The sequence below is a fragment of the Medicago sativa genome, chromosome 7 (genome assembly GCF_051527215.1).
Source record: "Medicago sativa cultivar Bolivia chromosome 7, Bolivia_mono, whole genome shotgun sequence".
Classification (NCBI taxonomy): Eukaryota; Viridiplantae; Streptophyta; class Magnoliopsida; order Fabales; family Fabaceae; genus Medicago; species Medicago sativa.
In genome coordinates, this window is record NC_140755.1 from 87,355,566 (window position 1) to 87,369,710 (window position 14,145).

General features: G+C 37.1%; 1 protein-coding gene across 2 annotated transcripts; it reads left to right on the forward strand.

Annotated features, from left to right (window-relative positions):
- Positions 1-3,713: 3,713 nt before the first annotated feature.
- Positions 3,714-13,705, forward strand: TPR15 (Heat shock protein DnaJ with tetratricopeptide repeat-containing protein). 2 transcript variants are annotated; one of them, XR_015017644.1, is made up of 12 exons: positions 3,714-5,834; positions 5,948-6,187; positions 6,271-6,400; positions 7,289-7,441; positions 7,577-7,812; positions 7,922-7,988; positions 8,517-8,723; positions 8,903-9,135; positions 11,635-11,713; positions 11,859-11,999; positions 12,901-13,226; positions 13,300-13,705. XR_015017644.1 is itself a non-coding variant. In XM_085723004.1 (11 exons), exons 1-11 carry the CDS (start codon positions 3,832-3,834, stop codon positions 13,096-13,098), a joined length of 3,687 nt encoding a protein of 1,228 aa, XP_085579130.1. In that variant the 5' UTR covers positions 3,714-3,831; the 3' UTR covers positions 13,099-13,705. The 2 variants fall into 2 exon arrangements, 1 of the variants encoding a protein (XP_085579130.1); XM_085723004.1 differs by having other exon boundaries at positions 12,901-13,705.
- Positions 13,706-14,145: the final 440 nt, after the last annotated feature.

Here is a 14,145-nt window from a genome sequence, read left to right on the forward strand (position 1 = left end):
AGGAACATTACTCCCAATCAAGAGTGACCTAGTAATCTCCAAAAGGTGTCTATTTTTTCTTTCAGCTACTCCATTCTGCTGAGGGGTATTAGGACATGATGTTTGATGGAGAATACCAACTGATTTCATAAAAGTTGTCAATTTATTATTGTGGTATTCTCCTCCATTATCAGACCTAACTATCTTGATTGGAGTATTAAATTGTGTTGTTATCATTTTGTGAAAAACTTGAAAGACACTAAACAAATCACTTTTGTGTTTAAGAAAATATAACTAAGTCATTCTTGTACAATCATCCACAAAGGTCACAAACCACCTCATTCCATTATTTGTGGGAAAGGGAGATGGTCCCCAAACATCTGAGTGAATAATTGAAAAAGGAGCATCAGCTCTACTATTATTTATAGGAAAAGAAACACGGTGACTTTTTGCCATTACACAAGTTTCACATTTAAAATCAGAGATATTACAACGACTAAACAATGAAGGAAACAGTCTCTTAAGATAGCTAAAAGATGGGTGTCCTAATCGCTTATGCCATTGCCAAATATCTTCTATATTTCTAGCTTGTAATCCATCACTCATAGAGTTAACTAGTGCTTTTCCTTTGGGATGTTGAGAGTTACCTTCAAGATAGTATAATCATTCTCTTCTTTTACCACTGCCAATCTTCTCCTTTGTATGAACATTCTGCAAAATACAATGTGTGGGAAAGAACAAGAAGGCACAATTAAGGGACTCGGTTAGTTGGCTAACAGAGAGAAGATTGCAATTGAGAGAGGGAACAAAGAGAACATCATAAAGGGATAATGATGGTGAAATTGACACTGTACCAATACCCATAACATGGGAAGAAACACCATTAGCATTTATAATGACTCGAACAGGACTATTAGAGGATAAATGTGTAAACATATATTTATTATAAGTCATATGATGAGTTTCACCAGTATCAATTATCCATTCATTACCACAAGTAACAGCAGAAAAACAACAAGCAGATTGAGATGTACCTGACATAGCAACAAATCCAGAAGCACCGGTAGTATTGTTATTGAGAGCATCCTCCTTTTTCCCTTTTGGGTGCCATTGAGGATAACCATGTATCTTAAAACAAGTATCTGCGGTATGGTTGTTTCCATTACAGTGTGTACATTTTCGGTTTCCTTTATTGGAATTAAATGGCTTTTTCATAGCCATTGCAGCACCTTCACTTTGTGTTGTACAAAGCATGGCTTCTTGGCGATTTGCCTCAACACAGACATTTGCATATACAGTTTGTATACCTGGAAGCGGTATGGTTGCAAGAATTCGACCACGTACCCCATCCAAGTGTGAATCAAGTCCTGCTAGGAATATGTATACACGTTGCGCATTCAGTTTGTTGGTATATGTCTCAACATCTTTAGTGCACACCATGGTACAATCTTCAATCGCATCAATTTCCTGCCATAGTTTCTGTAATTTTGCAAAGTAAGTAACAACAGATCCACCATCTTGTTTAATAGATATTACCTCACAATAAAGCTGATATGCCTTTGATGCATCTTGACTAACAGAGTAAGTCTCCTCTACCGATTCCCAGATCTTCTTGGCTGTAGGTAACCGGATGAAAAGCGACCTAACATCTTTTGTCATTGCATCCAGAAGCCAAGACTTGACCAAACAATTCTCATCTTCCCAAGTTTCATATTCATCAGAGGTTTTCGTTGCAGGTGCGACCTTCTTTCCAGAGATGTAACCCCAATGTTTACGACCTCTAATCTTGTTTTCTGCATTTAGGGCCCATTCGGTATAGTTTGTGCCATCAAGACGTTCAGGTGTGAGGGATGAATACAGATCATGCGTATGTGGAGCAGAATTTGATTTTTGAGCAGAATCTGATTTATCACCAGAATCTGATTTATCTGACCCATTCGCCATTTTCTTACTCATAAGCTAATCTCCAATTCCTAGAAATGAGAGGTAATTGGAGTCGGCTCTGATACCATGTAAAAGAAAATGGTATACTGGTATATTTCATTGATATGAAAGTAGGGAATATATACAAGGTTTCCTCCATGATTATAGGAGATAAAAAATGAAAACATAACTACAAGAAATAAATGGAAAGATATACAAGGATATGAGTCAACTATAATTTGAATTCCAAATTACAGCAAATCCCTAAAACTAGTCAATTCAATTAATTCCAACACAGTGTCGTATCCGTATCGTATCTCGTATTCGGGCTTCACAGCTTACAACTCATGAGATTGTAATTTCATGTAATCAGCCCCTTAAATTTAAGAATTGGCATTTTCTCCTTGCAAATCGTTGGACGTTTAACATTTTAGTCCTTCCATCAATTCTTTCTATTAAAGTTGGTGATGTGGAGTTTAGATGGTGTGGGAAGCTTTGTTTGAATGTGATTGATTCCACATAATACGGTGGTTTCTTGCCAGAATTATGTTATAGGGGGTAATTAGCAAAAATTTTAGCAATGAGTATTTCCCTCTCATTAGGCATGGAAAGGGGTAACATTTCGGTGATTTTGTCTTTATCCCTTTTTTAACTAATAATTCTCTCTCATAAAAATAATTTATTTTAATTACTTGTCTTTCATTCTTTTTCATCTAAAATACATTAAAGTCATCAGAGTCACCAAAATGTAAAGTCGTTCAAGTATTTCCCGCATAGAGAGTGAGAGAGATGGTGTTACGTCGAAAAAAAAAAATTCTAAAAAAAAGAGCAATTGTGATCATTGAGGATGTAGTTGAGTTGTCTAAGACATCAAAATAGATCATCCTTTCTTAGAGAATGTCTTATCTAATTCTAGTTGAGAATGTCTTAATTGATCATCATCTGCTTCCTATAACTGAGAGGTGGTCGTTTCAAATTGGTGAAAAAGTAGTCTCTGCCATTGGATTTTTTTTTACAAAAAAATTTATTCATTCATGTTCAAGTTCGGCTCATTTGGTTCATGAACCAAGTTCAACGAGTCAATTGTCGAATCGAATTACGAACTTCAATAGAGTTGGTTCGGTTCATTGTCAACCCTAAACAAGATGCATGGGTCAAGGCAAAAAAAAATTCATGCCAACCACCATAACCTGGAGTCCATCCTCGTAGAAAAACGTAGGTGAAATCGCAGCCAACACCAAAACAAAAAATTGTCAGTACTTCCCACCCCCCACGCCTCCTCAACAACGTTGCTACCTCCAAAGGCAATCCAAGTGAATATCATAAAAACAATAAATTTCTATAAATAATGTGATAAAATTAAAGTGATCAAAATACTCATAATTTATTTTTGACTACGTTGCTACCTCACGTAATTATATTTATTTTTGACTAAATATTTTAATGATTATTTTGTGAATAAATTGGTGTTCGGATTCGAACTTCGAATTTGCATGTTACGACTGTTGTCCCATTCTATTACTTCATCCGTTTCAAAACGAATGTCGTTTTAGTCAATTTTAAACATATTAAGAAATAGAATGAAATAATCATTAGACATAACACTTTTACTAAACTGCCCTTACTTTATAAGAAAAAGACAAACTTAAGTTGAATTGAAAATTATGCAAGAGAAAAGTTGGAGTATTTATTGAGTGAAAATTATATCGATCTTACTCTCCTTCACTACCTTTCTTACAGAACCGAACCTTTTCTTCAGGTCGAGATATTCCAAATATGCAATTAAATAATTAACAATCAATTAATTACTCAATTAACCCAACCACATTTGATCAGCGTTGAAGAGTGTATGTGAATTTGAACTCTTCAACCCGTTGCAACAAACAACACCACAAACTCAATTCGAAAACCCTACTCATCCCAAATTCAATGTCACCGGCGCCGATGCACTTCCCTTCTCCGATCAACTCCGATGACACAACTCCACATTCTCCTCTCCCCTTTGCCCCTTTCAACGCCGACGCCGTCAACCCTCCTACCGCCGCAACCTCACGTGGAAGGTCGAAGCCGAGACTTGTCAAACTCAGGAAGCAATCGGCGTCACAAACCGCAAGGTCTAAGACCAGAACCACCGCCACCGCAGTTGAAAATGAAGGTTCTGGTTCCGGTTTCAATCCTTTTCGCTCCGATCAGGTAAGTGAGGGTTTTGTGTTTAGTGCTAGAAAAGTTGATTCTGATTCTGTTAGGGATTTGAATTCCGAAAAGAAAGAAAGTGATGGTGTAGAATTTGTGTTTAGTGCTAAACAAATTGATGATGCTAAACCGAATCCGGTTTCTGGTGATGTAAGTAAGAAATTAAACTCGGAAGAGGAGAAAGGGAAAGTTAATTTTACAAAATTTGTTTTTGGCGCTGTTAGAAACGATTTGCATTCTAGTTTTAATGTAGAAAAAGAAAAATCTAGTGTACCTAAGTGGAATTCATGGTTTGCTGATTACGGGGAGAGGGAATGTGTAAATGAATTTGTGTTCGGAAAGCAGGAATCTGTTGACAGCAAGAGGAATTCGGGTAATGGACCCGGTGTTTTTCATGCTGAGACGGAAACAAATGGTGATGTTGATAAAGGTGGTGATAAGTGTGGTAATTTAGACGAAGATGTTAAGTCGAAGAGTGGAAATGGAAGTGCTAATGGTTTTTCTGCTATTTTTACTGACATTTCTGATAGTAAATTAGTAGATGAGATAAATAAACTGAACATCAACGATCATGAGGGTGTTCGTATTGCTAGAGATTCTACGAGTTCACATGTAAGTAGTAGCAATGGTTTTGTGTTTGGAGGAAGTCACAAGGTTTCTAGTGTTAGTTCGGGAACTAATACTGGCGGTGAACATTTGTATACCAATGATGATTCTGACAGCGCCAAAGCTTGCGGAACAAATGGTGTCCAAAATGGAACTGCTCAAGGTATTGATCAGGATGCTACAGGAATACCTTGTTCTAAGACAACCACCAGTCAGGATGGGATCAGAGATTTTCACGTGTCTGAAGATGCTCAAGTGAATGGAATTGAAGAGTCTTGTACGGGCTTTAAACCTCCGGCATGGGATCCTTCTTGTTTTAAAGACAACTTATTTTGTAAGTTGAATAAAGAATTTGAACCCACACATAAGAGTAAATCTTCCAAAGAAAAAGGATCAAAATACATGAGACGAAAATTGAAGTCACATTCATTGAATAAGAAACAGACAAAGCTAGATCATTTGCCAAAAGAAAACAGTTCACTTGAAACCCCTGAATCTTCTGGTGGCTTTTCTCCAATGGATTTGTCTCCCTGTCAGGAAACAACAGCAGATGATGAAGATCTAAAGGCTTCAGAAGAATCAAATGTTCTGCACCCAGCGATTGCTACCGATTGTAAAGACAGTCAGAGAGGTGGAGATCTTGATAATGGCAAGTCCTGTTATGGAAGTTTTTCTGTAGGCGAATTTCATTTCTCTGGCGCTGATACAGTCTTGCCTAAGATGCAGTCCGAAGTGTTCGGTAGTAGCTTTTCTGGTGTTTCAGCAGATGCTGGGTCTGACCTCACCTCAAACTCTGAAGAGAAAAAAGCTGATGTATTTTTTGTTGATGGTCTGGGTGATTCGAAAGAGAAAGATTTTGCATTTTCTGCAGGATCCACTGTAGAGGGTACTTCATTGTATAAGCGTAAACAGAAGAAGAAATTTAGGAGGAAAATGGGGTTTGACTCATTTGTTATCTCTCCAAATGTGAATGGAAAGCCCGTATCTTCCGTACAATTTTCACCACTTACCACTGCGAACATGTCATCACATTCTGATGTGATGGACAAGTCTCAGGTGAACGATCTTTTCAAGGAAGGGGGCGATGCGTCATCTGCTACAATTGAAGCAGCCTGTCACCAATGGAGACTCAGGTTCTGTCCATGAATAAATTCAGCTCTTTTAATTAGTTTGGCCTTGCTAATTTCTGTTAGGTGTTTTTGTAATTGACATTCATTATTTTACGATCTACCTATATTTTATCTAGGGGGAACCGTGCTCATAAAGCTAAGGAATTTTCTAAAGCTGAGGAACTCTACACACAAGGAATAAATTCCGTCCCTTCTAGCGAAAGATTAGGATGCTGCATTAAGCCTTTTTTACTGTGCTATAGCAACCGTGCAGCAACACGTATGAGTCTGGGAAGGATTAGAGAAGCTCTAGAGGATTGCACAATGGCTTCTTCTTTGGACCCGACCTTTCTGAAAGTACAGATGAGAACTGCTAAGTAAGGGTTTTGTTTGTAGTTTTATAATTTCAAAATAGTGTTTTTTCCTCTCACTTATAATGACATGTGGTTTTCCTCCTCAGCTGTCACCTTTTGCTAGGGGATGTAGAAAATGCTCAGCGATGTTATAACAAGTGCTTGGAGTCCGGTAAAGTTGTTTGTTTGGATCGGAGAGTAACAGTAGAAGCAGCTGAAGGTTTACAGAAAGCTCAGGTATTCCAATAATTCTCTTTTCTGCTCTACTGTGACAGTTTTATTTTGATGTATTTTTGTGAAACTTAATATTATCTTTATATCCTGATCTGTTATTATGTTAGATATGGGCCTCAGGCTTGTTGGTGTTAATAGTTAGTAAAGGGGTAGGGGTGAGCTCTATAAATAGGAACGAAGAAGGAATCAATAGGCCGTTAGCGAGTAACTCATAATTTGTTCGGAGAGGTTAGGTGCTCTCAGTTCAGCCTAGAGTTGCATGTGAATGAGTGCTCTAATAAATTTTTTGCTTTTTCCTTCAATTTTCCAAAAATCAGCTGGTTCCCATAACTGGTATCGGAGCAATTTTGAATCTAGAAAATTTCATGGGTAGGAAATTCTATGGCAGCTATTGGATTACAAACAGTATTGGAGTCTACGTTTCTGGGGTTTAACATGAACTTTCACCTTGAGGACAAAGGTGAATGTTTGGTGTGGGGGTGGGGAGCATTTCTGTTACTGTTAGTTAAAAGGTTTGTCTTTTGCTGTTAGCTAGGAGGTTAGTTTGTTAATTAGACTGGGTTAGTTAGATGAAATAATCAAGACATGTTACCTGCAAATAGGGAGGAGGGATTAGAGAGTGGGCATCGTGTCATTTGAGAATAGCAGGGCCTTTTTGCATTGGGAGGTAGGTAGACCCTCAAAGTGCCGCGACTGTTCTGCAATAAAAGGGAATTCTTCCCCAGATTCCAGCCATGAGAAATCAGTTTCTATCATATCGCTAGCACCTGAGTTACATTAGTCAGTCCAGCAGCAATTGCTCGTCAATTCTTCTCTTCAATCTTATTTTGTTCGCTCTCACAAGGTACACACATTTTAGAAATGTCTAATGAGTGTTATCCTCATTAACAGGAAGTGGTTAAGTGCATGAATGCTGCTGCTGAGCTTTTGAAAGAGAGGACTTTGGATGCAGCTGGTTCTGCTTTAGAACTACTTACAAAGGCATTGTCAAAGAGTTTATACTCAGAAAGATTGCTCCAAATGAAGGCGGAGGCTCTGTATTTGGTATTTTCTATTCAAGTTATTTGTCCACTCATCTTAATGTGTTCCTGTTGTTTCTTTTTTTGTTGCTGTTTTGTTAAAATATTTTGTATAATATGACTGATAAAGTTGCTGTTTATTTATGGTTACAATGTGCAGCTGCAAAAGTATGATGCAGCAGTTCAGCTTTGTGAACAGAGTCTGAATCTTGCAGAAAAGAATTTCCGCACGGCAAATAGTGCAGACAATTCTAATAATCCCATCCATGATAGTTACTCAAGTGTAAAATTGTGGAGATGGTCATTGATATCTAAGTGTTACTTTCGTTTGGGAAGGCTGGATGCATCACTTAATGTTATTGAAAAATTACAGCAAACAGCATCTGTCAATGACAAGTAATTCAATCTTTTATCAAGCAAGGCTGATTTTCTATTTGCCATTTCAATCTAGCATTTTTTTTTTCCTTTCAATACTAAATGTTTTATGCTCATTTCAACTGTGTAGGTGTGTGATTGACATTGAAGACTTGTTGTCATTAGCTGCTACAATACAAGAACTTTTGAACCACAGGGTAATTTCTAGATGTCAATCTCCCTCCCTATATGGCATTCATGAATGCCAATGGTAGTTATTAAAATGTCTTAACGGGCCTCAGGTTTAGTGGCTCATCAAGCGTACTGCATACTCTGGATCCTAGATTTCTTGCATGTCCTTATGAAATATTATCACTTTTGAATGTATTCCATTTATGAATTAATGTATAACACACACAAATCTCTATATAAGAAGAGGCGTCCAAAAGGGCACGAATCTCTATATAAGAAAATCCATATTGTAGTTAGTTTTATCTGTTGGAAAATTAGTGTTACCAAAGAAGTGGAAATTTTTTATGTATTCTTTTTTGCAATGTGATATGGCAAATATAATAATTTTAGCTTCTGAATCCTGATTAAGTTTGATCCAAACAAAAGAATAAGTATGTTAACTTCTTTTTTTCCGAACTATTTGAAGATTTGTATCATTTTTAGGTAATTAATAATATTATTCCTATTATTTGTATATTGACTCTTATCCTTATTATTATTCTTCTTAAAACCAGCATGCAGGAAATGATAACTTTAAATTGGGAAACTATACAGAAGCAGTGGAGAACTACACTGCTGCTTTATCTAGTAATATCAAATCACGGCCTTTTGCAGCAATTTGTTTTGGCAACCGTGCTGCTGCTCATCAAGCTTCAGGTCAAATTGCTGATGCCATTGCGGATTGCAGCATGGCTATGGCTCTTGATGAAAATTATGCAAAGGTATGCCTTTCTGAAGTCCTTTCAATCAGGTGAAATCTTGACTTATAAAATTAGGAAGCAATTTGAAATACTGAGAGAAATTTTCATTTGATGTTTCATGAAATCTGATAATTTTTTATGGTTTCTAATTTATTAAGAACTTAAAGATGGACTGTGGAATAATTGCACTAGTTTTGCAGGCAATTTCTAGAAGAGCCACCTTGCATGAGATGGTTAGAGATTATGAACAAGCAGCTTGTGACCTCAGGAGACTTATTTCTGTTCTTGGATCTCAATCCAATGAAAAGGCCAAACATTCTGAATCGCCAAATGGATCAAGTGGTGGGAAAGAATCAAGGCAAGCTAAACAACGTCTGCTTACCGTGGAAGATCAAGCCAAAATGGGGACCCCCCTGGACTTTTATCTCATTTTGTAAGTTCTTTATTCAATTGGGGGTTAATTAAATCTTCTCTCTATATCTTTATTTAGATACCTGGAACAAAGTTTGCTTTTTGTTTGAATGGCTACCTGGAACAAAGTTGTATGGACAAATGTGTCAGAATCCCTTTTGGCTGCCACTTTAGGGTTATCTTTATGGACGTTATAGATGAGAACCTCAGTCGATGGAAGAACTTTTGTAACTACGATTTAGAAAGATGAGGAAAAATAGGAAGTGTTCCATGTTTCCGTAACCTCAAATTAGGTTATTTGCATAATTGTATGGATATCAAATGTTTAAAACAGGGAATTTTTAATGACCGACTAAGTGGCCTTTCATGCCTAGTGTTGAAGGAAAACTCTCCCTTAGGTTGAGAACTTTAGTGGATGGCAGAACTTTTATAAACAGCTCAATGTAGAAAGATGAGAAAAAATAGGAAGTGTTCTGAGTTGATGAAACCTGAAATTAGGATATTTGCAAAACTGTATGCATATTAAAAATTTTATTTTGAAAATGTGTAATGACTAAGTGGTCTTCCATGCCTAGCATTGAAGGAAACTCTCCCTTAAGTTGAATATTGGTTTATTTCCCTTTTGTTGATGTTTTGGAGGGTTGGTTACTCCATTTTTATGCCAAGGCATGCCACTGCCCACAAACAAAGACTTGCAGTGGTGCTTATAGATTACCTATCAGCAATGAAGGGCCATTTACGTGAAAGGAACCAAGACCATGGCATAGTTTGATCCCACCAATCGAGCCTACCCTCAATCGGTTTGGGTGCTAGCATGTGCATGATAGAAACTGGTTCAGATTGCAATGAGAAAATGTAGTTATTCTATTATCTCCCTTATAATATATGGTAAGGTAATATTTGCCTGTCAGGCTATAACCACTGATGTCAGTTTAATATCAGCAATGATATAGATGGATTCACAATGGGATGGAGCAAAACGTTAGTTGGACTTAAGAGGCACCCTGATCTCTCCTATCTATACCATAGTCACAGCCTCCTGCTGTCCTCCTCTACTCTATTCTCAGCTTAGATTTTTTTTCTAGCTTTACTGTTGAATTTCACCCTTATAATTATGTTTGCAGTTAGTTACCAGCCCAATGATACAAATTATTCCCTTGCCGACTTGGGGCTTTGACTCCGGCAATTCATCTTCACCTGTACCCTCACAATAGGATGTTTCTAAGCAATACTCCTCCCTCCCGCCTGCTCCCAATGCTTTATCCTTGTTCCCAGTGTGAAATGCAGAGAAACTAGTCCTGTATGGAAGTCATAGATTCCCACGAATTTTCTAAATTAGGAAGCACTTTCCATTTGATAAGTACACCTTGACCTCCTTCTAAATAGCTATTGGTCAATAGCTGAGAATCTCTAATGATTGAACTCTCAGCTCACAGTCCTCAAACTGAACTGGTGGTAAGGGATTACTCAAAGTTGTGGAAGAGATGGATTTCTTAAACATTGGCACCCGAAGTAACAGGCATGTGCTGCTGCAGCAGGTAAGTCCAGCTTGCATGCAACTTGTCTAAGCCTCTGAGATTTTATATGGCAGTCCTGGGTTTTTTGTTCATTGTACTGGTCAAACATACCCATCTTCGGGATTGATGCTTGAGATATACAAACTCTACTGGTTTTATACAACGTCTCTTTTGTTTTGATCAGTCTTGGCTCTGTTCTAGGCTCATCATACTAATTCCAAAATGATTCTTCAATTCATAAATCATTAGGTTCCTTTCAGCCAGGAGTTGAGTTTCCGTTTTAGATAGTTCAGGTGTAGAAAGATTTATACCACAAAGGGCCATAAAAGGAGAGTTAATTTTGTGGAACTGCTATAGTTGATATTGCACCTATTTTCAGTTCAGTGAAGCTATTTAGGCTACTGCTTAATTTTTGTACTGGCAAGACATTATAAATGAATTTAATGGCTATTATTCAGCTTCTATTGGCTGTTGTAGCGAGTTAGACTAGGAGCCCACTGAGACAGAAGCAGGAGTAGGCCAATTCACTGTATCTAGAAGCAGAAAAGTTACTTCGAACATATGAGTATGACCATGCCATTAGAATATAATATACCATTCAATAACATAAACCACTCAATCGTAAAGTTTGCCTCGTCACTACTGTCCAAATCACTTAAGATAGTCAGTAAGAACTACCCCAAGCTCAAAGCACCTCCTAGTAGAAGAGTAAAAGCACACGGTATACTATTATAAAGTAAATGTGGAGACTTCATGTTATGCAACTACATTTTCCATTTTTGGTTCACTTTGTTTCTTTAGATGCTTTGTTTTGTACACTTCATTTGTATAACCATTTGAGGCTATCTACTCTCAAGCAATTCTACCACATAGAACAAATATATTATATCATACATTTGAGCATATTAAGTTGCCCGGGAAAGAAACGTTTTCGGTTGATCAATAGTTGCTAATTTAAAACATCCAATTCTAAATTATGTTCTTTTCGATGTCAACAATACCAGAGGAATTAAACCATCGGATACAGCAGCTGATATCAAGAAGGCATATCACAAGGCAGCTCTCAGACATCATCCAGATAAGGTTTGAGCTTTTCTATGTCTGCATTAAGTTATCGTAATGTAAATATATTTCTTTTCGCTGTTTCCTTTTGGTATAAAGGATAGCCTAACCCACATTTGTAGTGTTTAAACTTACATTGGGATTTTTATTTTCCGCTTGAATCTAGGCTGGTCAGTTGTTGGCAAGAAGTGAAGTTGGGGATGAAGGCAGTGTCTGGAAGGAAATTTCCCAGGAGGTGCACAAGGATGCTGATAGGCTTTTCAAAATGATTGGAGAGGCATATGCTATACTTTCAGACCCTGCCAAGGTTGTATGCATGATTTTTTTCACTGTTAATTAATCTGAATGCACCATTGACTTTAGTTTGAAAATGCGATCTGGGTGAGCAAGAGAGATAGTAGACAAATAGCAATTGAAAATATACAATCCATGTACCAATAACATGCTCAACTGAAATGCTTAAGTTCACCCACATCTTAAACACACTAACTTTCAAGTTCATATATCATATGCTGCTAGCTCTGTGCAAACAAAGCTGACCCAATTAGTCGATAAGCAGGTCCTTAAAAGTTGTGTGAATTTACAGGCAGACTAGTTTTCTGAACTTATACTGTCCATTGTAATGTTGTTCTTTTTATTTTAGTAAATGGTTTGTTTTATTATCATACTAGGTATACGGAAATTGGAGTATGATATGCTCTGTTTTCTGCAAGACACATAATGGACCTCATTAATTGTGAAATGTGCCTTCTGGCTTTGTCAGTTGGGAAAGCCAGAATTTTGTACTCCCTCCGTTTCAAAATGAGTGTCGTTTAAGGTTCTTACACACTAATTAAGAAATATAATAATGATGTCAAAAGACATCAATTTTACTAAACTAGCCTTATTTACTATTGGTGTAATGCTTTGTAAGGGTACAATTGGAAGTAAAATAATAATTCTACATTGAAAAGTGCAAGTGACATTCATTTTGAAACTATTTTTTTTTGGCTAAAATGACACTCATTTTGAAACGGAGGGAGTATTAAATATACTAGACAGTTTTCTCCTTTGTTTTCCATTTTTCTGCTTGGTCCTGGGAAGTTTGAAGTTTTAGACTGGTTCAGTTTTTAATATTCATCAAGGATCTTTTTTTTTCCTTTCAGGTCAAGGATCATTCTTTATAATTTAATATAAAAACTGACAAGTTTTTCTTTCATTTATCATAGCGCTCGGAATATGATTTGGAAGAGGACATAAGGAAACTTTACAAACAAAGGAATGGAGGTGGCGCATGCAGGAGATCTTCAGACGTTTATGGGAATGGAAGATCACCCGATGGTTATAGATCTTCCTATGATAGAACTTCTAACAGACGATATGGACATTATTATAGAACATATGGAGATTCATATTCTCGATGGTAAGAGGTTAACTAGACAAAGGACATCAACGTTCCTTTGCCTGGTCCGAATGAAAATGACTTTCCTTCCCATTCTTGATGGACCCAAGTTTCATGATGGTGTGAAAAGGAGGCTCAAAACTGCTTTTGCAGGTAACATTGACTCATATACTTGGTCCGGTTGAAAGTGACTTTGGTCATGACTGAACTTTCCTTTATCTTTTAGTCTGACTCAGCGCTTGGGCCCTTGCTGCTTTATTCTTTTGGCCCGACTCCGGCCATTGCAAAAATTAAGATTGCGCATAGATATTTATTGCAAGCATGATATAACATAAGATCGAGAAGGCAGGAAAGGAGGCAAGAACAGGCCCCGCCATCAATCAGATATGTGCTTCACTAACTTAACTAAAAGCAAGGCATTGATACTTAATACCTACCTGCTTATTGTTGGAAGGGAAGGGGGTTATTTACGGAGAAGTTCTGGCAAAAACTTAGTTGTGTCCACATAATTTCTCAAATGTAATAGATGATGTAGAAGTTATGTATCTGGATTGTGAATCTTAATAGGAAGCAATGTATTGCAGTGCAAATCAATTTAACTTCAATGTTTATTTACACCTCATTTTTTGTCACGATCCCACTGGAGTGAAGAGTTGAACTCCCCACTTACTTAGATTGCCAAAAGCACCATCCAACGTCCTTTACCCATTTTTAATTTTTATTGTTTTTTTGTTTTTTTTTTCTATGGTAATAAATGGTTCCAAGTTGTAAAAAAAAATCTATAGTTGGTATAATTTTCCCTCAGGTTTTGTTATGTGGAAGTGTACCTGATTAATTGAGGACTCTTAAGAAGAAAATTGCTTCTCCCTTTCAAAATTGCTTATTCCCTTAATTCAGTGAGTTAACTCACGCTCGGCATTTTAAAGATCTGTTGAACCGGCTTAAAAAGTGATTGAACCGATCTTAGAAGTGTCGGCGTGTGTTAACTCATGTTGAAAAATGTTGAGTTAATTCACGTTGAATTAAGGGAATGAGCAAAAACGAAAGGGAGAAGAGCAATTTTCTCTCAAGA